Source organism: Calonectris borealis, chromosome 3, assembly GCF_964195595.1.
Source record: "Calonectris borealis chromosome 3, bCalBor7.hap1.2, whole genome shotgun sequence".
NCBI lineage: Eukaryota > Metazoa > Chordata > Aves > Procellariiformes > Procellariidae > Calonectris > Calonectris borealis.
Window position 1 is genome coordinate 39,460,872 of NC_134314.1, and position 26,121 is coordinate 39,486,992.

The 26,121-nt window shown below is 41.1% G+C and overlaps 2 protein-coding genes across 2 annotated transcripts in view; one reads left to right on the top strand and one right to left on the bottom strand.

The window, feature by feature from the left end:
- Window positions 1-812: 812 nt before the first annotated feature.
- On the top strand, window positions 813-4,862 carry RWDD2A (RWD domain containing 2A). Its single transcript, XM_075145402.1, has 3 exons — window positions 813-1,010; window positions 1,255-1,473; window positions 3,316-4,862. Exons 2-3 carry the CDS (start codon window positions 1,276-1,278, stop codon window positions 3,991-3,993), a joined length of 876 nt encoding a protein of 291 aa, XP_075001503.1. The 5' UTR covers window positions 813-1,010; window positions 1,255-1,275; the 3' UTR covers window positions 3,994-4,862.
- Window positions 4,863-7,180: 2,318 nt separating this feature from the next.
- ME1 (malic enzyme 1) overlaps window positions 7,181-26,121 on the bottom strand; it is a 189,315-nt gene continuing 170,374 nt past the window's right edge. The window contains exons 10-14 of the mRNA XM_075145397.1: window positions 22,868-22,973; window positions 19,669-19,811; window positions 16,943-17,116; window positions 9,776-9,874; window positions 7,181-7,538 (exon numbers count right to left, since the gene is read on the bottom strand). Of these exons, the coding sequence (XP_075001498.1) occupies window positions 7,380-7,538; window positions 9,776-9,874; window positions 16,943-17,116; window positions 19,669-19,811; window positions 22,868-22,973 (681 nt within the window). The 3' untranslated portion in view covers window positions 7,181-7,379. The remainder of the gene's footprint in view (window positions 7,539-9,775; window positions 9,875-16,942; window positions 17,117-19,668; window positions 19,812-22,867; window positions 22,974-26,121) is intronic.

Sequence of the window (26,121 nt, forward strand, 5' to 3'; positions counted from 1 at the left end):
GACAGTCAGAGCCGGGGCCGGGGTTGGGGGCCGGGGCTCGCCCCTGCCCCGGCCCCCGGCCCCAACCCCGGCCCTCAGCCGTCCTGGAGCGCTGTCGCGCAGAGAAACTCCAGCGTTAACGTCAGGGAAGTGTGTCTTCATGAGCAAACCAGATTTCTCTGTAACAGATTAAGCTTTCAGTGACACCAACTTCACGTCACGCACGGACTTCCGAGTTGCCACCCCAGACACCAGCCGTATCTGCCCACGTACATAAACGTGGCGCCTCCATTTTGTGTTCTTTCATGCCCGTGGCATCAGTGCGCATCGTTCACTGGCCCTGCCTGTAAGGCTCTGCCTGGGTCTGTGGGGCACCTACCCCAGGGTACCAGCGGTACCTCAGGGGCAGCAAACGCCTAACGGTACGAGCGATACCTCAGGGGAAGCCAACGGCACCTCCCTCAGAGAGAGGCCTGCCATGATTTTATTCCTCACCTCAAGGCAGCCCGCCGCCCTCCCCCGGGCGCCCACCCGTGCCAGCCCCCGCGGTGTTCCCCGCGGCAGCCGCGGGCTGGGTTTCCCTGACAGGCTGTTGGGAGGCTGAGCTCGGGCAGGCAAGCCCCGCGCCCGCTCTCGCGTCTCACGCCGTGACTGCAGGGATTAAAAACGGAGCGAGCGACCAGCGGAGAACGGCGTGCGGCCCCGCTCCCCTCGACGCCGTGAGAGAGAGGCACGGAGCTGGCAAAGGACACGGGCCTCCCTCGCTGCCGCTGCGCACTGGACCACGCCTCTGCCACCGCGGCGGGCCCGCCCCGCCGAGCGCGCATGCGCGCCCCCTCCTGCTCGACCGGGGCTCGCGTAGCGGCCGTTGAACAGCCGCGCTCCGGGCTGAGGGCGGCGGCGGCTCTGGCGGCGCTAGGTCTGGGGCTGCGCGGCGCTGCCTCGTCTCGGCGGCCTCACCGGGGAGGCGGCATCAGAGACGTGTCGCCTCCCCTCCGCTCCGGTTGGCGGCTGAAACCCGTGCGGCCCAGGTGAGGAAGCCTCCCCTTCGCCACCCCCTCCTTGGCGCAGGCTCCTTTCTCCAGATTGGCTGTGGAGCACGCCTGTAAGGGACTCACTTCTAAGCGTTTTGTACCCAGCCGTATTTAATGCAAATTCTGTCCTTAAAAAATAGTGGGGTTTCCCGGCGGAGGCTGGCTTGGTCGGGTGCACAGATTAGTGCTAAACCTCACTGTGTGGTAAACCTGGGGGGTTGACTCCAGCCTCTCGTTCCAGGTGTGTGTGGTGGGCAGTGCAATGGCTGTCACAGTGCAAGAGTGCCTGGAGCTCCAGCTGCTGGAAGTGGAAATGCTCCTTTCAATGTTTCCCAAAAAAGGTGAAATAAATCTGGATGAGGATGCTGTGCCCGGCATGCAGCGCTACCTGAGAAACGCTGATGGAGCTTTGCCCCCACAGCTCGAATATTCAATCGCTATTGATGTAGGGGAGACAAAGGTGAGAACTTCCACGTAGATGTGTTCGTGTGTGTTGTTTCCTTGTACAGACACTTAAAAACTCTGCCCTGAAAAAGAGAAAAAAACCACTTAATTTCTGTTTGCTGTTTCAAAAGTCAAGAGTAACAAGTCTTAGTTTTTATTCTTTATTTGAGTCTTAACTTTCTTTGGGCAAGAAAGGCTAATAGAATTGCAGATAGGAATAGACAACTGACATCAGTGGTGCACACACACCAATCATAAGAGCTTAGGTAGGGTTGTGTCCACGTGAGCATTGTTAGTTTACAGGTTTACAAAGAGTTGTGTGTTACAAAGGCAACGCTCCATGTATTCCTTCCTATAGGAATACATATGTTGGACTTTACATTATTCTAGCAAAACCACCCTATTATTTCTCTCTTCCACCCCTTGCCACGTGTACTGATATTCATTGATCCATATTTGAAATATGGTAATGTAAAAATAGCCCCAAATGGCAGAATACTGTTAAGAAGAGTCACACAAACACTAAAACAAAACCAGCCTATAAACTACAATACAAAACCCCAAACTTACAGTATAAGGAGTTCCAATAGTTTATTCTATTGAAGAAAAGGTTATGTATGACGGCTAAGCGATGTAAATACTCGCACAGAGAACATAGCCGGTGGTGCAGGTCTGAGTATATAATAATGCAATGACTGGAAATTGAAAACCGACAAACCAACTGAGAAGTATATGCATTTTCCTAGGAATGAGGATAATTAAACATCAGAACAATTTACTGGGTAACAAGGTGGCCTCATGATTATTTGGAAACTTATGTACAAGATTGGGTATCTTTCTAAAATGCACCCTTTCACCAGCCTTCAGAGAGAAGTTTTATGAACTGCATAGGGAGGGCTTCTGCAGGAAGAACTTTTTTTCCATGGCAGATTGTCAAGAAACTTGGAAAGATAATTTGTCATTTCACAATTCACTTCTCTCTGCAGGAGTAATCATATGATTGTATACTACAGTAAAAGTCCCCTAAAGGTATACAAGAGTCTCGATTATACTAAAGACACATGAATCCTCTCCTGCTCTTGGACCAGAGGCAGGGTTCAGTTTCCAAAGAACTGAGGTGCTTCATTGTGAGACACTGTAGGAATAATCAAGAGAAATTCAACAGCCCGTGGTTTGTAGGAGATCAGGCAAGATAATCTAGATGTTTCCTTGGCCTAAAATGCACGTAAATCTTTTTATCCCCTATAATCCTGAGAATGCTTCCTCTGTTAGGGTGAATATTTGCTTAAAATAGTAATAATGCATAGAATCATAGAATGGTTTGGATTGGAAGGGATCTTAAAGATTATCTAGTTCCAGCCCCCCTGCCACGTGTCTCTATATACATTATGTACAATCATAAACACTGTTTCGTATAACTCTTGGCCTTGTTTCCCTGGGGTAGATCCAGCAGTGGGGCTGAGTTCATTGATGAGATGTGCGTTTGGTAAGGGACAAGTCCCAAAAGCCACTTGCCCCTTGACTCTGGCAGACGGGTAGTTTATCACTGTAGCAACACTGAGCATGTACTGAGAATGTGCACTAGAAATATCCCTGGAAGGCAACTGTGTACCTTCTTTCAAGCCACGGCATTATTTCTGTAAACAGCAGAAACATTAGATATGTTGGGAAATTCCCAGCATGGTGCAACAACAGAAAAGGAGCAGACAAAAGGAAAGCAGAAAAAGTAATTCCAGCCTTTAGGATGTCACAGTCTTAATTACATTTCCTCATTGTCTGCCTTTGACAGGGAAGAAGAATCTAGCATGTCTTTCAGTAGCTGCAGAATTAATTTTCTTTTTGTGTGTGTGTTTTTAAGGTAAAAGTGGAATTGCAGGTACTGCTGCCTCATATGTATCCTCAGGTAGCTCCTCAGCTTTTTGCAAAATCAAATGCACTGCGCAGACAGCAACAGTTGCGGCTCAACACGCATCTCGCTTCTCACATCAGCTCTTTGAATTCAGGTGAAGTATGTATATATGAAGCTGTGCAATGGGTGAAAGAAAACAGCCTGCCTTACTTGGAAAACAGTAAGGTCTCTTCTGAAAGTGCTTCAGAAGAAGTCGTAATTAAAGAAACGTTGCATCGCATGTGGATCTACAGCCATCATATATATAGGCAGGAATTGAGGAAAAAGATTTTTGACTGTGCAAAGAAGTTAAATCTGACTGGCTTCTGCCTAACAGGAAAACCTGGTGTGATCTGTGTGGAGGGACTCCGAGCAAGCTGTGAAGAGTTTTGGCATGCTATTAGGTATCCCAACTGGAAGCATATTTCATGCAAGCATGTGGAGAACATAGAAACGGAGGGAAGCACAGATAATCTTCGTCTCTTTCGTGCTTTTGAAGACCTACAGTTTCAAGCACATGGTGATTATGGCCTGAGGAATGACTATCACATGGATCTTGGCCAGTTCCTAGAATTCCTGAAACAACATCAAAGTGGACATATTTTTCAGATTTTATTTGGTGTCGAAGGCAAACTTTCAGACAAATAAAAGAAACTGTGTAAGTAGTTCTAATTTTGGACAGCAACATTGAAATATTGTGCCTTATAGCTACTGTGAAAAGGGAAACTGTTTAACATACGAGAAGAACAGTTCACGTAGTTAATCTTAACTTTTGTTCTGAATTGCCGTGTATTTTTGAGAGGTGTTTACTTATTTTCTGAGACCCTAAAACTGGCATTTGTCACTATCCCCACGCCTCAAAGTGCTTGCAAGGTGATAAGCATCCCACACTGTAGTATCCTGAATTCCACACTTCCGTCTCCTCATCCATAGTGTGCTGTGTGTTACTAAGCTGCGGTGCAGACCCGTAGTTAGCTTCTACATACAGTTGTGGGATACCAAAGTGGCTGCAGTCAGAGATTAATGTGGTTTCCAATACAAAAGCACACCCAGCTCAAGGAAATCTCACCGATACGTTCATGGCTTAGTGCGTGCAATGTCTTCTGCTGCTTCATGAAGCATCTGCTCTCACTTCATTCAACTAATCCATGAAATGCAAAGGCGTGTGTCCAACCACAGGACCAAGTTTTGGTTTTAAATAAAGGGCAGGGAGGCGGAGGAGAGGAGGAAGAAGCCAACATCACCCATCCCTTGTATGCTTTAGGTAGTACCTATACAATTATATTGCCAATACCACCATTTTCACAATCCCATTCCGGTCTGGTTATGTTAACAGTAATTTTTCAGCTGCTCAACTCATGGCATTTTACATTTACATTGTTAGGCCAAGCACCTTGGAAAGGAAACTGTGTAAGATGAGACAAAGTTTAGTGTTTCCTCTTTTTTCCCCCTACATTACATAAGAAAATATATGTAAAAATATAAAAATGAAAAAACTATATATATAGTATATATTAAATAAAAATACATATAACTTTACCAACCTTTTCTATGTCAAATTAGTACCGAGAGACAATTTTCCAGTAGCTTGTAACAGGAAATTATATTAATGGCTCATTAGGCAGCGCGTTCCTACGCGTAGTGTAGGAGAGAATCATAGAATAGCTTGGGTTGGTTCATAGATGGAGAATGCTACTGAAAAGTCCCCAGCAGCCATGCCTTAAAGAACCACCAGCTTATTGCCTTCCACTCCGAACACCATAATGTGAAAATCAGCAGCGAGCAATAAAAGCAGACGTACTGTTGAGCTGCAGAGGCTTGGCTGTTCAAATCTAAAAATGGGCCATTTCGACAGCAGCTATTTAAAGACTGTTTCAGTACACTCAGCTGATGACTACAAAAATAAAAGATACTATTTTATTTCAAATAAAACACTTAGTACTTCCTTCATAATAGCAATATATTGAAATACAGAGGATGGCAGTATTTCTGTTTGCTCAGATTGATGAGTACAGCTCAGAATGCTCAGTATATTCCTTCACTGTGGTAAGTATATTGTATATATGACGATAACTTCAGCCAAAAGCACAGTAAGGCAAAAAATGTTTACAGGTTCCCATTATGCGATGAGGGAGAAAGTCCCTCTCCATTTTGTGAATTCAGGGCCTGGGGTCTGCAGCTGTGGCAGAGCTGAGGGGCTGAACCGTTAAAATTCATTTTTGGTTTTGCAGAGATACCTCTACAGCATGATCGCAGAAAAAATATTCAAGTACACTTTGTTTCCGGAACTGTCCAGAAAATATATTACATTTTTCTTGGAGTGGTAATTCTGTAACAACTAATAATTCTCTGGGGTTTTTTGGAACATTTGTGTATGAGCGCAGATTCCACACGATCATGACTCAGAAACAATAAAACAATTTGCATTCAGTCCTGTTGGGAAGTTGCCAAATGATAAACTTTTTCCTTTAAAGTAGCAAAACAAACCGGTTTAGAAATAGGCCTTATCCACGAGATTTCAACCAGAAGGAAATGGGAAAGGCAACACTGGCATAGGTCAGAAAGTCTCTGCAGGAGAATGGTCAAACAATGCGAAGTTAGAGCTGTCTAAAGCTTTATTCTGAGCACAAGCTTTGTTCGTTCATTTTTTCTAAAGGAGGAAACTGCTGGTAGTACAAACCAATCAAGTATCCTCCTAAGGAAAACCACAGACTCATGACTTTTATTTCTAGAAATGCTAATTATGAATCCAGAATAATGCAGGTCATGAGCAGTGTCCCTGGGTGCTTGTTGCAGAGGGAATCACTTTTTTTGCAGAAGAATAAGGGTCACTGCCAGGTATCACTTTTGACTCTTTTTGTCGACAGATGAGAAAGAGTAAAAAAAAGTAAGATCTCTTGAGTTGAAATTAGTGTGTAAATGAGCATATTCAGCATGCTGAATTATCAATGAAGTTGTAAAAACTATTTTAAAGACCATACTGAAGAAATTTTGAGCTAACCAGGTCATTCAAACAGTAGCAAGCGAGAGAAACATTCAGTAAATATCAAAGAATTAATAAAATGTGTTTGTTCCCCCCATAACGATATACTCTCTTCCCCATAAAAATTACTCATCTAGTAGACCTCAGCTAGGTGATTTGGAAGTTTGTTACAAAGAATAATACTTTATCACATATGATGTGTGTTTAAAAATACATGGGCCTCAAATACTACAGGAATTAATTAGGTTTAGTACATAAAAGACTTACTACCAGCCAGATAACTGATGTTTGTAAGAAAATACTTAGTCAAAAAGAAGCCTATTTATAGCATTGTGATACTCCCTTTTTGTCAAGAACATGGAGTCCAAGCACTTCCATGAACTTTAGGCCAAACAATTACGTTGTATCAAAACAGCAGTTATCTTGCTGGGGGAATGAAATCTTTAATCATTTACAGGACTTTAGCTTAGCTAAGTAACATTAAAGCATTCTAATTAGATGTGAACAAAAGGTTCTGCAGGTTCAGTTCTCGTTAGATAATTTTCATTACTCCGCACAGGCTTTTCTTTGGAAGAAAATATTCTAAACTTACTGTTCTTTAAAGTTTTTTTTTAAATAATAGCTTGACAATTTATGCAAATTACATTGTGACTGTAATGGATTAAACAGTCGTTGTATGCCTTTCTTAATGTTCCGTGGTACCATTTGTCTGTTTAAGTTCTCACTGACATTTGTGACAAAACTCTCAACTCAAGGTACAACCCCTTATTTTGATAACAAAAAGATCTGTAAAACTATAGTGTAGGATATCTCAATTAAAGCAACAATCAAAATAACCAAACAACACAAATATATTTCTCAGATTAATTTTTATTTTCTGATGTATAATTAATATGATTTCTTGATCTGAGTTTCTAACCACATATTACAATTTAGAAAAAGTTTTCTGCATCTTAAAAAATTAGCTATTATTGGGCTTCCTAAGCAGAAATGTTCTGAATATTTTAATGCTTTTTAACTGCTGCTAGTTCGTTCATTCTTCATTAAATATTTACAGTTTCACTTTCATGGCTTCTTCAGGCCAGGTATAGGAGTCAGCCACAAAGCTGTTATAATCAGTGCTGTAAACCTGAGAACGGATGAAGGCTTCTAGGTCCTTGGGCTGAGGATAGGTGGAGGCAGTGTTATTCCTGTAGGCTTCTTCTGCGATCTGGAAAGATTCATTAAAATCCTAATTAGTGCTGATAAACTATCTGAGTACATTTAACAGCATTTAAAAGTAGGAATTGGTTCAAAATCAAGGTAGGACCTTCATCTTCTCCACTGCTGACGGTCACCTATATTCACCCTGGATCTGGGCTAGTATACAGCAAAGACAACTAGGAACAGGACGATGTTTGCATTTAAGTGAGTCTGACTCATGCTACTTTTGAACAGGATTACGTGTCTTTACTGTTACAAATACAGTGCTCCTCCTCATCCAGTAACGTCTTAGCTTTTATAGTGCAGCGGTGGATAAAATATTCCACAAACCTCAAGCACTGAGATACAATTTCTGCTTTTCCATCACAAGGTTACCCTGGTTTACCATCTTCTCCAAAGCACTGTAAGAAAAGTGTGATTTGTTGAAAGCCTCCATGCTCCCTGCATATTAGAGAAGTTTATTATTTGCCCTAGTTTGATAATATATTTCTTAAAGGTAAATTCATGGCAAAAAATTACTACTACACAGTGCACAGGTTTAACTCTGGAGATGGTTGGGGAAATACGAATATTTGCTTGTTTTTCCCTCACCCAGACCATACCTAGGTGAACCAATTATGCATCACAATCATAACTGCAACAAAAATGAAGTTTAGAAGGGGTTGGAGCCCACTCAACACATCAAAGTAGCCTCTCACATCTGAAGAACACCTCCTTGAAAAATGTCTCTCTTTTGACTGGACATTCATCTATGAAACAAAAGAAGTTTGACAGAATGGTTTTACGCAGCAGCACTCTTTGGAAAGATCTGCTTCAGACTGTATTTGGCAAACAGACAAACGCTCCTGCATTGAATAAAAGGAAGATGGTCTCCTTCCTGCTCTCCTTAGCTCTCGCTTTAAAACATTAATTTTTAGCTTGGTGAGAAGCTGAGACCCCAAGTTACCGTAGTTAGACTTCCTTTCTAGGATTAATCTGAAGCCCAACCTGATTTGACTGAGAAGCATTTCGGGTGTTTATGTAAGAGTTCATCTTCAGGTCTGTGCGCATAATTATCATGGTTGAATGAGGTCTGAATTTATTCCCCAAGTTTGGTATTCCAAAAAATTTTGAGAGTATTCCTCACCTGGAAAAGGCGGAGGCCATCACTAAACCTCTTGGGCTGTATGAGCCAGAATAGGTATTTGCAGGAATAAAGTTTAACAGAGATGAGGCAGAAAGAATCGTTTGGTAACGTTTTCCTTTTTTGTATTTTATATAACACACACGCAAGTAGAGGAGGAGCTTCCATGACTGCGTTTCTGCCAAACATACAGGCAGTTTGATTTCACCTGGGGAATCTAGGTAACATTTTGACCTCTACAGAACAGAGTTATTACTTGCCTAAGACAACGTGAACTGCATGAAGGACTTTCTTCTTTTTTAATATACAGGATGAGTGAAGCTAGGGGAACTGTTTCATGCATGAGGGCTCCTTGTCACACTTTCAAAAGAATATGCAATAAGTGGAATTATTCACAGTAAGAGGACCAAGAGAGAAAACAATAATTGGAGCAAAAAAGGTCACAGAAGACCAGCAAAATAACCTCCTAAAAATGCTTGGGGGAAAAAAAAACAAAAACAGAATGAGGGAGGAACTGGGGTAAATGCATTATTTGAAAAGCTTCCTCTTCTTCCCTCCACGGCAGCCAGATTTCTTGGGAAACTGTGGGTTTAGGTCAATTACTGAAAATCTATCTGCATCAACTCTGTATTTGCCATTAAGAGTCAACCAACCGAACAACCTCTGACCTAAACCTGAGCCATAAACAAAAAGCCCCCCCCCGAGGTTAGTTATATAGATAGGCCAGAGTAAGGATGGGAACAAAAGGGAATAGTGCCCGGACACAGGGTGACATTTACTCTCTTGACAGGCAACTGATAATCATGAGGAGCCAAAAGCCTTCAGCTGTGCAGCTCGCGTGACTGTAAGCCTGGGGACCTGCTCCTAACCGGTGGACAGGACCGTTTGGGCTCTACAGACATAAACACTTGCTATAGTTCCATATCTTTGCTTCTTGTATTTAGATTAAATTTACATTTATGAATTTAAATTTAATTTTGAAACTGCTACTTGTCCAAGATTGATTGACATAAACCAACTTGAACTTGTGTGAAGGTGTGTTTGTTAGTTGATCAAATCAAATGCTCAATTATGTAGAGGGCGTGGAAGAAAAGAAGCCACAAAAGACTGAAATTACTTACCCTCACAGCAATTTTCAGCGACACGTGCTGAATAGTGACTAACGGAGGGTACAGACGACCTTCCTGTAAATTTTCATCTGAAACTTGCTGAGCTATTACCTAGAAATAAAGCAGACATGTTTAACTTGAAATGCAGATGCAGCGGTAGCTTTATTAGACAGTGATCTAGTCTTAAGCAAAGAAATGGTTCCGCTTTGGCAAATCATGCAGATATACTGCTTAACCTACCTAAGCAGTGTTTTTTACAACCAGCCTTACCATTAGAAGTAGCTACAGAAGAGCTAGAAATTTAGGGAGTTATGCCCTTTTCTCACTCAGACTTGATTCAAGTCTTGAATAAGTCCATGACACACATCATAAACTAGCAAATAGTTCACTGCGAGATACAAATTCCAGCCACCAATTGTAGTTGGGTCAAAGACTTCTAAAATTAAAGAAGCACCTGTTATTCTGACAGTTGTCAAGTCATCCTGTGCAGAGAACAGAGCTGAAACCCTTAAGTGTAAAATGCTTTGAATAAAATTACTGGTGGCTGGGCAGGTTTGTTGTGTGTCCAGCTCACACATCTAGCCTGGATGAGATCATAAAAGTAACTATGGTCAACCACAGAACAAAGTAAAATAAAGGTAAGATTATCCAGGGTCTTTTAAAGCCCTGCTGGTCCCTGCAATCAGATTTAGAAATAGAAGGTCTAATGCTGAATTCTGGCTTGCTGGGACAGAAAAAACAGTGCTGCTAGAAAAAGCCTGTCCACTCCACTTGAAGGCTGCAGCGGGTCTGTCATCTCGACCATACCAAGTAACTAAAGAAATTATTTTGCTCTTTCCTTGATTTTTCACCAGGCTGACCCGGGGAAACAAGAACGATACAGAAGTTTTGATGCACGTCTGAGCGGAGCGTCTCCTCTATGGCCTAAATATTCTTGCTCGGTCTTCCTAACAAGACTGGGAACGTTTTGTTGTCATCTCCTGCAATGAACAGATCAGGAAAGCAGAGCAAGCTGGAGAAGTTGTTTTTTACTGTTTACTCACTGGCCATAGGAAAAACCTTCTATTACCATGAGGTGTGAGGACATTCTTTGCAGAGTGAGGAGAGACACTGCTTGCACTGTCTGCTTATGGGCTTACTTCATGAACTTCCTCTATTCCCGCAACAGATACCTTTCAAGAAGCAAAGGGTCCTGGGGCTGCCTTTGGGTCTAATGGTATTTCTGCTATCCTTAGCTTAAATTTCTTTGTCATTTGGGGATCTGAAATAGGGTGATCTAGATTGGGATTTGCTGAGCCTGAAAATCAGTTGATGCCAGTTCGCTAACCTGTCTTCCACTTTGTAATCTCTTCGGTGGACTTGAAGGTTTCATTTCTTTAACTGCCCACCTTTGTACCTTCTAGGGAGCTGCTAGTTAGAACCAAATCTAAATATCTTCTAAGCAAACTAAGCACAAAATTCATATATTAAAAATGGTCTGACTTTATGCAGTTTTTAATAGCTACCTTCACTAACATTCTCTACAGCAATTCTCAAAAGAAATTATTAAAAAACATTAGAGAGATTTGCATCAGCAGAATCCAAATTTCTCTATCTTGCTTTGGGACAGAAAGGAAATGACTCTGGGGAGGGGATGTCACTTGCCCGTTGAACAGCTGGGAACACGTAACAGTCACAGGAGGTTCTTTGTGCAGTGCAAGCTCATACTTCTTAAGTCTGTTACAGTTTATAAGCAGTTTCCATTGATATTTAGTACATCAGGCTTGCTCCTGGAGTGTATCCTTCCGTTTATTTTAATCCAAAAGGAAACCAGTCCCCCTCTCCTCCCAAGAGCATGCCACACTGTGGACCAGGTGGAGTACACAGGGACACCAGGGAGATGTGCTCCAGAAGACCATTCTGATGCAAAGTAGAAGCGTAATGTAGAGGCACCCTTAGTGTTCCCATCAGGAAAGATGATACATTTTTGTGCAATTACAGCTTAGATAACAAAAGGTTAGAACCAAATCACTGACTGATCCAGGAGTGCGGGGATTCTGTAGGGGTACTCTGTGGATGGAAGGAAAACTCTGGTGTGGATAGCGTGTGGTGGAGCCATGTATGACCCATCAAGAGGTTCTGAAAACACCAGGGAAGTCCAGGAAACACTGTGAAATGAAACTGGTAACATGGCCCAAAGAGAAAGCAAGAAGTGCACTTCTGAGCGAACCTACTAGGAAGATACTTGAAACAGAGCACAAACTGCTTCCTACAGTTCCTGTGGCATGTGGGAAATAGGACCTTGTGTACATTGCTTGCAAACAACTAGGGCTGCATCAGAAGAGATGCCTGGTATCATCAATTCATCCTTTCTGGCAAAAGTACGTAAATAGTTTGAATTAAAGAGCAAACACTATAGTAACTCCAGGTTCAAAGAGAAACAATGTTCTCTTCTGCAATCTACCCAGCATGCTGGTAGGTGTAGTCAGTTTTTTCATTTGGAGTAGAAGTGCTAGCAGGAGCAACAAGAGGTTATACTCTTGTTGAGTGTAACGAGTAAAGGAAAATTACTTCTTTACATTTTAATCTGGTATTGAGAAATACAGCAGAGATAAAAACCCACTAGGGGGAGCTAAGACAACGCAAAATCTAGTTTTTGCTTTCCATAATAGCAACTAGCTTATTTAAAAATGATACGCAGCCCTTTGATAAAACAAGATGTGCATCTGAATGTGTAAAGAGGAGCTTACAGCATGAGATTTCTGCTCTTAACAGTTTAACGAGGCTCTGCAGGAAAGATGAAATCTGAAGAAATCAATAGCAAGTTGCCCTTAGTGTAATGCATCACTGAAAAAAAAAGGTTCAGCTGTAGAGTACTTCTGTTTTGTGATGGGGTTGATAGAAAGCAAACCACAAAACATTTGGGCAGTGCTTGAAGTGAGAGAGGTAGCAAGCTTAACTATATGGATGCCGTGCTATTCCTTCTGACATACTCCTGTAACAGCATTAAAAACTATGCAAAAACGCAGAAACGAGCATTTTCAACGAGAATGACACCTTCTTCATGTGGTCTCTGAAAAACGCTCCTTGAGAACATCAGTTCAGTGGCAGGGGAAAAAATGATGAATCAACATTTGGAATTATTACGAAAATAAGAGGTGACACGGAAAATGTAATTATACCAATGTATAAACCCACAACGTAACACCACTTTGAACAGTGTGAATTTTTGCTCCACCTACTTCAAACAAGAATGGGATAGAATCATGAGGGGTATAAAGGATAACAAGGATGATCAAAAGGTTATTTTTTGTACAAGGAGACAAAAAATAATAAAATAGACTTGGGAGAAAAAAAGAGAAGACTGAACGAAAATACAAAAGAAAACTGGAGGTGAACATTTCTCATGGCACTATAGGGAACCCAAATCCTCAGACAGCAGGAAATCATAAGAGGAGAGTTTCTTTTTCCACAGAACTCATAATTAAATTGTGACACTAATTGCCAAAAGATGTTCAAATGTATAAACATGTTTAAAAAGCCACTAGGCTCATTTATGAAAGAGAAATCCATACAGGGATAAAACTTCCAGCGCAGGAAGGCTGTATAGTACAGGCTGCCAGAAGCTGAAAAGCTGTTTCAGCAGAAGGATCACTCTGTGTTTTCCCTTTATTTATCCTCTTTTCCTCAGCTTCTGCTACTGATTGCTTTCACAGGAAGATATTGAGCTGTTTGGATATCTTAGGTCCAACCCAGAATGGCTATTTTCATATTTTAAATTTTAATTAATTCAAGTTTTTAATAGAGAAATTAGCTAAACCTTATTGCAGAACCTAAACGAAAGGCAGCCAAGACAGGACGAATGGTGTAAAGCAAGTGGGGGCATTTTGGCTTTTGGAGGACGTATTCTCTATAATGAATGGATTTAACAGGATTATTTCTGGAGTAACTTAACTGTAGGTCACACATGCCAAGAATATTTCATTAGTTCATAATTCTCTGTCCCTTTTGTTGCGTTTGGTAAGACTTAGAAGAATAGGTAATGTCCCTTGTCATCACAGAGCAATTGCCTGCAATTAAGAGGTATTACAGCTTACAGTACCTTAGATTTATCATCCAAAATCGAAGTTACGTTCTATTTTAGTTGGCAGGAAGAAAAGAACACTGAAAGTAGAATTCATTGTACTTACAATAAGCTATTTGTGACTTTTATCAGATTTAATTGGAGAGGTGGCAATGCAAGAAGACAGGAGGTGCAGGCATGCAGCCTGGGCTGCTTATTTTTTATACTTTCTTTTTTTGGGTTAGCTACTGCTACAATCTGAGAAGGTCCCTCTGTCTAAAATGCATGGGTTTGGTGCTTTAAATTTTGCAGCATCTTGGGTGCTTCCATTTCAAATGGAGAATACTAACAACTGTTCTAAAACCCACATGCAGCTATTTTGATTTTATCCTTCCATTAAAAAAGCCAAGAAAACAAAACATAAAGCACTTTTGCCTTTGCTTTGTACTGTAATTTCAGCTAAGGGCCTACGCAGCCCTCCTGGCCTTCACACTCCTGACACCTCTTCTGGCAAAGGCTCCTCTGAAATCCCTCGGTTGTCGCCTTGCTCAGTGACTGGCTGTGGCTGACCCCAGCTCCACTCACATGCTGCCTCCCACACAAGTAGGGAGACGAGACGTGACTGCTCTTAGCTCCAGCCGTAAGGTGAGTAGCTCTCCATTGATCTTGCCACCAACAGAGACTTTCTATGCAAGAAAAAAATATACTTTTACGTGTTAAACTTTTCTAGGGATTTTGCTAGAGGATGGCAATTATGTAGCAAAGCCTTTACCAAAGAAGAAGAGTCAGGAGAGAAGCTCTACCTCAAAAGAGAATTTAAAAGCTTCCTCACAATTTCTGATACCATTTTACTTTCCTGACTGTTACGTTTCTTTGTTCGGTTAAGTTTCTTTGTTCAGAACAGATTTTTTTCTGACTTAGTAGACTGCCATTTGAAACATCATTCAACCCGCATGTGTCACCTTTCATCCATCAGCACTCTATATATAGGAACCATTTCACCCAAACCAAAATGAAGCAACTTCTAGAATGAAATAAGACAACTGTTTAACACAGCAGTTTAGACCAGCAAGCGAGGATCACCGTATCCAACTGAAATTACAGGGAAGGATTTAAAGGGAGGATATAATTATCCAAAGACTTACGAGATGGATCATTGCCCTCCTAAGATGGTTAAAGCCAGTGGAGACAGTCTGGGCTTTTTACTAATTTTAAAGATGGAAATTGTGAATATCTTTCTTATAGAGGGCAAGCTGCTGGCAAACTTTTTAAAGATGCCATAGTACGCACCTTGGAAAAAAACCTTCAGAAATCCAGCAAGGGCAGCGTGCAAGTGCTCACCCATTAAGAAAGCTTCATATCACATACTGCCAGTCATAGGATCACATTGCCTATCAGTTGCCTCCGAGTGATAGTAAAGGGCCATTTTCTTCCCTTTAATCCATGAAGAGGACACAAGGAGCAAGAATTCTGGAATGCAATATCCCTTAAAAAAGGTGCAAAAGTTGAGTCAGGCATTCTCACTTCTGCTAATTGGGACAATTTTTTTTTCTTCTCTTTTGTTTTTTTAATTGCTCCATAATAGTTGCTAATTGCATTGCTTTGAGGCTTCCTCTGTGTGCTACCTACAGTACCCATTTATTTCCAAGCGTGCTTACACAGCTTCTTTGAAGATTAGGACGTTGCACTTTCATGAAGTTCTGTGGATTGTAATTTACATGAACTGGACTGGATAGAAATTACCACTGAAGTGCATCTAAGTAAACTGAGGCTAGCCTTCTTCCTTATTTCCATACCCTTTAAAAAACCCAAAAAGCATCAGGCTTTTAATGACTTTGCATGGACATGGTCAGACCATCATGCACTGCTTAGGGCTCTCTAATCACTGTCTGTGTTCTGGGCTCTCTCTGAGCAGGATGAGCTTAGAAGCACATTCCTGGGAGCAGAGTAGCCAGGAGCTTGAGCATCACTGGATGTCACATCACTCAATCGAAGGAAGCTGAGTCCTGTGAGGCTCATTATGTTGGTGGCCAGCCAAGAGCAGAACCAACAGAGGCAACGGAACTCCAGGACAGGGCAGGAAGAGGGTGAGATGGAAAGGGTCAGAGGGAGGAGTGGTAAGGGTGCTATGACGCTAGAGTGGACGAGGAGCAAAGATGCCAGACCCAGAAAAGCACAGAAAGTTACAATTTTCTTAAGTGAGAAACAGCTACAGAAAGATTGACTTATTGTTTTGTAAAAAATTGTTTTAAGCATTTGATTTCAACCACTGCTGGTAATTTATTTTGTTTGAATAAGGGATTCTAAAACAATAAAGGCCAGATTCTTCTCCCATATGTGTTGAAGATATAATCCTGTGCATTTATGATGTCCTACTGTAAGACAGTGGATGTCAGATTTTGAACAATCACTGGAAGTAGGTGGTGAATGACTCCTAGAACCAAAAGTGTTTGCTCTCTGTTCATCTCTTGCCCACTGAGTGGAGATAAAGGAGGAGAGATCACATGTTGGATAACGTCAGAACAAAGATCATAAAAAATTGCCTCAAGAAAGAAAGGAACCAATGCCGAAAAGGGTAAGAAAGAAAATGGGAAGAATAACACGGCAATTCTGTCAAACTGTGCAAGGAACCACAAGGCAATGGAGCACTTTCACCAGCTGTTGACAAGGGAGGTCCACAAAAAATGATGCCAACAGCTCTACGCAAAATAGCAAAAAGCTAAAAAGCTAAAAGAAATTCAAATAATTTTTGCAAGCAGAACACCCACCAAAGTCACTCCAAAGCTGCCAACATCAAAATATAGTTCCTTTCAATCTAAAATCAAACCTATGTACACGTGTATGCAAACTGTACATATATGCATTCACCTGTGATAATACACTACTGAAATCCTTCTCTTTTTTCCTTGCCAACAGAAGGTGAAGTTTATGTCAGATGACCTTTGCAGCAAGTATTAACTTTTTAAAAACAACTTGTTCAAATAGAATTTATAAAAAACAACATACCTTGCAAATAAAGACCTTACACAGAAATCACTATTTTTCCAATTTAAAAGATAATATTTAACTATTTCTTTAATTGTTCATTTTTACCGAGTTAGTAAATTAAGGAATTTAAATAATTTTGAATACAATACCTCAGCAGTTGTGAGGAACACGTCCTCACCAATATGTTTCAGTCCACATGAAATAACGCCAAGGGCAACTCCTGGGAACACATAGGAATTGTTACCCTGTCCAGGATAGAGAGTTTGTCCGCTTGCAAGAGTGACAGGATCAAAAGGACTTCCACTGGCAAAAATGCCACGTCCCTAAGTTGTAACAAGAAAGCCAAAGAAAGCACGTTAGTTGCGAGGATGCTGTTGAAGTATTTCACACATCCTTTTAAATTATCTACCACTGTGGAAGCTGGATTACATCTATTTAATATCTCTTCTGAGAGGGTGTTAGAGCTACTTAACTGAATATGTCTAAGAGCTTCAGGATGCTGATCCTAGAGATCACAGGCAATTCTCTGTGACTATCTGATGTCAGAGAGTAACAGCTGCCTTATTCAGGTAAGAGCTATCAGCACAATTTAGAGGAGGAGAATGTGAAAGCCAGCACTCGTTATTCACTTGATGCGTCCATGCCAGAAGAAGGGTACATGGGAAGAAGGTATACACCTGGAGCTGTAAGACTCAAAGTGGACAATACTGTCATGGTAACAACGGGTGATGCTGCTGGATTTTTTCCCAACAGCCGATCATCCACAAAAATGACACTAAGGCCACTAAATGTTGCACTTTTGGATGTGGCAATTTCTGAGGAAATTTTCTGAGGCAGAGCTCTCTGTTCCTCCCAGTCTCCCCTCTTCAGGCCCCTGCACCCACTCCACAGCTCAACAGAATGACAGAGTTGCAAGCTCTGTCCCAGGAACATCATCCCATGGTGCAACCTATAGCACAGGTTGGTGATGGGACCTCCTCTTCTGGGACCTTGTGGCTCCCCTCATTGCAATATACTGAGCAGGGTGAGGGCACCAACTCAGGCATCAGCGTGTGATCATCCAATACTGATAAACTACTAGGATGTTTCCCAGCAGATTTTTGGGTAGTGCCAAGTAGCACTGTTGCCACCAGGGCTCAGGCACCATGCACAGATTGGTCCCAGCAGGCAGTATGGAAGAGCCAGCCTGTCTGGGGGAAATAAGAGAATTTAGCTGTACAAATACAAGTTACACCATATCACTTGTCCTGAGGACAAGAGGACTGGCTCTAACTCATTGTATGTTGTAGTTCACATGGGACCTCTATATCTCTTCTCAGGACCCAAACACAGGCGTAGCTCCACGCTGGCACGCAGCACACATCAGGCAGCTGCGGGGAGGAACAGAAGCCTGTGGGGTGGCCCAGATGTGGTGATAGGGCTCATGTTGCTAATGACTTAACATTAGCTAAGAGGAATATTAGGCCTGGTGTCATTCGGTAGCATGCATGTTCAGAGCTGTGATGCCACTGGAATACCAAGAGATGGGCTGAAAGGGAGCTGCAAGTCTGATGGAATCTCACTGTTCCCCTGGGATGAGGAACACCCCGATGGGAGCAGATGCCGGCACCATCGAGTGCCATTCAAGGGTGGCAGAAGAGGCACCTCAGAGGTGCAGCACTACTATCTCCCCAGATCATTCCTGATACAGTGGGAGAGAGAAGTAATTTCTACAGCAGGCAATGCAGTTTTGGACTAATGAGGGGAGTGACACTGCACGGGCTCTTTGTCCGCAGCCCAAGGCCCCTGGCTATTGCCTTGCTGGGGAGGGAGCACGCTTGAATTTAAGCAGTAAATTTAGGTGGGGAAGAAAAGCCAGCCTTTATTTATGCTAGCACTGTTGGAAGTGATAAATGTCACTGCTAAATGCTTCAGAGGCGCTTTGTATCAGAAATATCTATGCCTATTTTAGAGAACTGGAAACGTGCATTTTAAAATATGCCACTGTTGCTGTTCAGCTCTTCAGAAGAATACTCTGTTTCGTTTGGTGTCATGCAGTATTATCATGGCCGGCTTATTATACGTTTTGGTGACAGATCAAATACTTCAGTGTGTCTTTTGCTCTGCCTACCAGATGTCATTATCCACTATAACCAACCCTTCACATAGGCTGCTCCCCTGGCTCTTGCATTGCACTGTAATTGTGTACTGTACAGTGGGGAACGGGCATGCTAAATTTGTCTTTTAAACACTGTGAAACTGCCATTCAAACTGCCCTGTATTTGACAAGAAATCCAAACACAATCCACTATGAAACACAGTCAAGTACTCATACATTTCAAATTCTAGACTGAATTACAGGATAACGTGTTTATTAGCATTTCTATAATATAATAATAAATAAGCAAGCACAGTTCTCTTAATTTTCACCTATGTTTCTATAATAGAAATCTTTGTAAAAGGAGTCAATTACCCCAGTTCTCAATAAAGAATTATTTTAAAGATTCTATTTCCTGTATTGAAGTATTTTCTTACCCTAAAGAGTATGAAAAGCATGCCACTGTGTGTATATATTACACAAAGTGATACAGTTCAAAAACAGGCATAAGGCTTTAATGATGGTTACTGATGCTTCAGTTATAATAAAGACTATGAGTCTTGCCTGACACCAATAAAAGCTATTAAATGTTTTTATGAGGGTGCAAGCATGTATTGACTTCAGTGAAATTGTCTTGATAAAATCTGAAAAACCTGCTACTTAATTTAACTCAGTTTACCTACACACAGAGACATGATTAGTACTTGCTACTTCACCCTCTGTCTTCCTCCCATTTTAAATTTAACTTCAGATTTACTTTTCACTATGTATACTGGAGTGTTGTTAATCTTTGGTTACCTCTGTATATTTGTAGCACTGCTCGGCAGTGCATTCTGCTTTGCTGGTAGGATTGCTGAGAGCAAAAATAATAGGACGTTTGTTTAAAGCAGCCATATCCTGAAGAATTTGTTTAGTAAAAGCACCACCAATTGCAGCAACTCCTAAAGAAGAAAAACACACACAGAACAAGCAGACGAATCAGTTCCAGGTAAGACATGCATGCCACTTTTAAAAGAACAGAGCTCGTTTTACTGCATACCTCCCTCTTTAAAACGGAGTTCAACCTTTTTCCTAGCATGTGGTTAAAACAAAGTTTTGTATAAAAGATTTTGCAACAGTGAAACTTCAGTATTATCCTTTAACATAAGACAGAACCTATTCACCCCTGTACAGTTTGGTGAATTTCTCGCTTCACTTTTCTCAGGCCCTTTATATAAAATAGAAATGTATCACCTAACCTGGAGATAAGTCCAATAAGGAGTAGAAAGGTACAACTCTGTCTCCTAAAGTCTCATGCAACAGACTGGATAGTTTCTCCCAAATCCAGTGCGTCAGATTTCAATTTTTTCTGACATGACAAGTAAAGTTCTGCCTTCTACAGCTGATCATTCTGTCATCTCCAGCCTCAGCTGATGAATAATCCCAATTTTGAGTCTAAGGCTTCCCTGACAGTAACAGCTTTTTTCAATACATCCCTTTCAATCCCACCAGAAATGCTTTTCTATTCTCCATACTGCACTTACAACCAAAAATGTGTGTGTGATGTTTTTGAGATGCCAATACACCTGTATTTCTGCCTAACCTACAAGAGTTGGGGATCAGGTCCTTTCTCTCTACGCCTTCAGTGAAAAACAGATAAACAGACCTTGGAGTAAACCTAAGGATCTTTATGTCCAGGGAGGCCCCTATCGCTTGGCTTGTAGAGAAGGTAGCCTCCTTCCTGCTCAGAGCCCCCAGTGCCTGGCTCCCTCCCCTGCTTTCCACACAGCACCCGAGTTTCAACAGCAGGAAAAAAGCTGCTGTTCCCTCTCTTGGCAGAGTAGGAACGGATTCAAACCCGGGCCAGGAGAGGGTCTCTCTTGGGTCAGGGCTCTAACCTCTCATCACTCATGCACAAATGAGCATCCCAACATTGCCCACTGTAAGCTTGGTGTCTGCCTGAGGAGAGCACAAGGTACTTGGAGGGAGGTGAAAGGGGTCCTCACCTCGCAGAGCTGGCTAGAAGGTCATACACGCTCCAGCACTAACATTTCTTAAAGGTGTCTCAGAGTATTTTCTGACTGCTTCTACATGAAGCATGGTATCATCTTACAGAGACATCTTCAAGCACAGCCTATGCCCTCAACAGAGAGGTGGGTGCCCCACTGAAATTTCCTGAATTGTTTTAAATTGAGCTTTCCCAAGAGGTCTACTGAAAGCCCAAGCATCCTACGACAGGCTTTTTAGGTGCTGTTTAGGTGCTTAATGTGGGCCAAATAATGTCCAAGACCCATTTGATTTTGTGTCTAGCCAAATCTCCTTTATTCTGATCCCTTGGTAACAAAAGAGGCAACTTCTCAATTGATGCAAATCAGTGACTTCTCTCAAAGTTTAAACACCTCTTGCTCAAACATTTCTGTCACATACTATTTTTTTTACAAATCTGAGCTCTCTGTACTTCACCTTCTATGAATGGACAAGGATGCTTAGATGCAAAAGCTCTGCTAGACCAGCTGGGCCACTCTATGTTTGATGAACAGTTATGGCAGTCATGATTTTGACCCACTTGTATAACAGCCTGTTACACACCTTAGTTTCTGGCTAAGTCTGCAGTTGCCAAATGTTTAATGTCTTCTAAAACTGCTTCTGGACAGCCAATAGTAGGAATGACAACTATCTTCAGATATAAAGTTAAAACAAAATGCTCTGAACAATCTCACTGACTATTTCTTTTTTGTTTTTAATTTTAAAATTGCAATTTCTTATATTTGGCCAAGTTAAACTAAGGCTTTTCCTTGAGCCATCGCAGGCAGTGAAATGTATATGAGCATTTGCTCAGACAAGAGTTAAGTAAAGCATTGGGAGAAGGAGTATCAAGATATTTCCCCATGACTCCTGATGCCCAGGGGAAGATACTGAATGACTAGTCCTCCAACCGAAAAAAACCCCAATATTAATTTTCATTGCTGTTTCTGTTGGAAGAGCCTTCATTATGCAGTATGGATAGGAGAAACTGACCTTGCGGGAAAGTGCTGCATAGATTTATATATAAAAATGACACACAGTAATATTTCATGACAGCAAACACTCCCTAAGCATCCACACATCTTTATCTAGATAAATATCACAGATCATTCAATCTATTCTTCTGTTCCACTAGCTTTTTCAGCCTTGAATTCTACTAAATAAATTCTCCAGACTCCTTGGTCTCTGTCTTGTAGTTATACCTTTATGGAGCATAGAAAAAGATAAGCTTTATTTACCTCATTCATGATCATTGTCAAAAGCAGATTTTACTCAACAAGGACCATATGGTTTACGCATAGTCGAAAAGGTAGCTCTTAAAATGTAGGATAATTTTCACTGTGGCATTTCAGATTTTCCAGCATCTGATAAATGATTTCACTAGCCAGATAGATGAATTTTCAAGTCTTACAAATTAAAAAAATTATTCAAGAGTACTTGCAGTTCATTCCTGAAACTGTCACTGAAATATAATAGCCAAACAGCAGAGAGCTGAGCAATCCTTTACTGAAATCCCAAATCCTGCAGCTTTTATAAAAGTCTTTGTAAAATCTGTGTTTTGGTCCGCACAAAGGACTGGTGGCTAAGGACATAAACATGAGGGAGAAGAAGATCCAGCTACAGCACGCTCATATATGCACAGCTTTACATGTGCTTAGCTCAGTTTTCTCAGTCTAAGTTTGAGATTATTTGTATTACACCACCCACATTAAATCAGAAGTAATTTAGGAAGGCGATAAGGTTCTCCATCAGATGTTTAAACCAGCTTGGATTATTCCCCCTGTAGAATGGATGGCTTGGAGTGAAAGCAGTGTTACATGCTTGGATAGTTACTATTTGTTGAGTTGCTTAACAGAGTCCATTATGCACCTAGTGTTTTCTAAAAACACACAAAGGTAAACTCTGTTCAGAGGAACTTGATCTTGTCTTCAGACAAAGCCACATCTTTTTCCAACAAAGAATAAGGTCGTTGCTTTAAAGTAAAAGAAATTACCTATTAGCACGGATGGTTTTATATCTTTAACAATATCTTCTAGATTTTTCATTTCACCATGTTCATGGGCAAAACGTTGTTTCTCAGCTGTTAATGAGGCACGCCCCTGAGTAAGGAAAAAAAGAGAAAGATATTTATTATAAGTTTAATGGAACCTAATATCCTGGGATAATCAGTTTACAAAGTATCTGGTTTAATATGTCCTATTTTCATTCCTGCTTTTGTGTCTCTCACTAAATACCATGTTAGACAAAGTTACACTGTGTACAGCTAACACGCTTAGGGTAATTTAGGACTAATCTATTTCTCTAAACAGTAGATAAATTAAATTCAGTATGTTTACTTTAAATTCATAACAGCTGTAGTAACAATTATATGAAAGCATCATTAATTTCTTCTTTGAAGCATTCTTAAAGCTGTTTTACTTGTTAACATTTGGTCAAAAACTTAAAATTACTAATGATAAAGCATAAATATATTTATACAGCAAACAGTACAGATGTACCAGGGCGGGGGTGATTCGTAACTTAGAAAAACAAAAATAATTTCTCCTAGCTTTTTCAGCTTTGCTCTTGTCTAAAAGTATAGAGACTATATGGCAGGAGTATATAGTCTATAGGGGAACCTATCTTTTGCTCCACATTTTTCATATTTAAGTCATTCATTCTTAAGGATGGAATAAAAATAATTCTAACCAGATGTGTGGTGCACCGTTTTTGCATTAACAAAATTGACTCAGCTGTGAAACAACTTTCACCCTAATCTATACCGGCAATTTCCACCCATCGATGCCCAACAAGGTTTCCAAATGGAATATGATAGATGCAGGAAAAAGGGCTATAGAGTATCATTGACCTTGACCGGGCTGCAAACAGGATTTGAGCTCAGTGTAAGTAACGTGGAGTGGGGGGCAAGAATTGGTGAAAATTACATTACTTGTCTAAATACGTGGATCTCTGTCTGTACACAGGCATCTGAAAATTTCAGCAGAAGAGTTTAAAATGCATACACCTCCACCCCTCATTTTATTCTCGTGCCTGCAGAAAACATCACTGCAAAGGCACTTTTCAAACAGAAATCTAGAAGATGGTGCCAGCCCCTCAATTTCAGACACAAGAAGCAGATTATACAGATATACAGGGAAGTACACGAGGAATGTAATTTTGACCAAATAGGCAGAACAGATATATATCATCTCCCCAGCCACATCTTTTCCAACTGATAAGATGAAAGTTTCCTTAATCTTTGCAAGTTAATTAAGACTATACTGAAGTATTGGAACAGAATTCATTCCACAATTCCACCGAAGTCTATGAATTTGACAATTTTGGCTCAACTTAGGACTGTGTATACTATCGGATTGAAGCCGGGATGAGTTTTTTAATGGCATTTTTGCTTAATTTTAACAAAAATGAGAAATCCGATGTTACATTTCAGACCATGACTCTGCGATGTGGCAACATGTGGCTGTGCCAGTCCCATCACCGAAGCTCCTCTGCTGGTCCTCGGATGGCCACCGCAAGAGACAGGAGGGAAGGACATTTTTCATTTCCAGCTGCAAGAAAAGCGTTTCCATCCCGAGGGTACCACAGGAAGCCGTGAAAGGCTGTTATGTGGTCGGGTCTGCCTCACAGGACGCCAGCTTCTCTTGGCTCACCCGTGATTACAAGGAATTTCCAGAGATCTCTCCTCTTCTACAGAATTTTTTACATGACCAAAATACAGAGTTTTTAAATTAAGAGGGTTATGTCTGGATGTGCTTATACGGGTCTTAAGTGTTCTCCTAGAGCGATTAGCACGGAAATACTGCATTACGGGCACCTGGTTTACTTTGCGGGTAAAATGTGAAATTCTCAGCCTCGAGAGAATGCTGCAATATTAATTTTTGGCATATTCACGCTTGAATCATTCCACCGTCAATACACATTTTGAAGTCTGCCATTTCCCAGCACCCCAGTAGATGTCCCCACAGTCTACACACACGGTTTAGATGCATCTCATTTTAAAGCAGGAATTTTCCTTAACATTTTCAGGGGAAAAATATGATGTTTTCTTTTTAGTCACCAAGGAAAAAAACGCATTTATGACTTCCAGGCCCAAAGCTTGTTGCTAGGAATTATTCAAAATACTATAATAAAATCCACTTTTCATTCTAATCGGCTGGTTGGTTGAAATCGAAATGCTCGACGGAGCCCGACTTGGAGGCAGGTTTCCTGGGGAGCCGGGAATGGGTGCCATGGGCGACCATCCTATCCCATGCTGCTTCTTCAGTTCATTCCTTAATAGCTTATCAGGCTGCTATTGAGGAAGCCATTTTTTGATCTGGTCTTAAAATCTAGCCTCCAGGAGACTGCCCTGGGCTGCCAAGAAAAAAGGAATCACCTCCAAGAGCTATGACCAGCTCATTCTTCAGGCTGTGGCAGGCTGGTAGCTCTGAGCACCTCCAGGGTCTGCAGATCTGGGCAGACCTCTCGGGAAAGGTGACCTCTGATTTTTTCCACAGTGCATAACAGCTAAGAGGCTGACATCTTAGTGGAGAAAAATGTTGATATTCTTTCATTTTCATTTTTAATCAAAACAAATAACCAAAATCCTGCATGAAACAGAGTTACTTCTTTATACACTTGATTGGCTTTCGAGGAGGTACTTCAACATTCTAAAATTAAGACAATGGCAGAGCCGTTAAAACACTTACTGATGCAACACCAGGGATTCAAAGCCCCATTTCCCGCTGACATTGACGACCATCTCTCATCTAATTAGCTACAAAGGAGTACTCAAACAGTAAGCTGGATATGATCCACTGCAACCCTTTCAGGGCCACTGGCTAGTGAGACTAGTGCTAGCCAGATGGGTCAGCTTAGGTCAGATTCACTTCAGGCCTATCTTAATTTCTGTCTGCCTTTAATTTCACACAGGGCATTCTACCATTCTAAAAAAAAACCAAAAAACCAAAACCAAAAAACAACCCAAAACCAAACCCCAAACAATTTTAAATTTATTTCTTTATTCAGCTTTGGTCTGAATTAGCTTGATCCCATTAGTCAGAATGAATCACGTCTCCAAGTAAATATTTTTCTAGTATATTAACTAAGAATGAAATATTAAATTCTGTGGCTTAGCAAAAATAACAACAACTATGTACATAGAGATTTTTGCTTGGAAAATGCTTATAAAAGAAATTCTACGGTTAGAGGGGTTTTTTTTAAATAGATTGCCAGAAATGTATTTTAATTGTTAATTCAGTGATCCTA

Excerpts from the sequence above, each read along its gene's own strand:
- RWDD2A (XM_075145402.1), top strand. The coding sequence starts at position 1,276 with ATGGCTGTCACAGTGCAAGAGTGCCTGGAGCTCCAGCTGCTGGAAGTG. Across the intron at positions 1,474-3,315 it reads TTGATGTAGGGGAGACAAAG|GTAAAAGTGGAATTGCAGGT; the intron begins GTGAGAACTTCC and ends TGTGTTTTTAAG.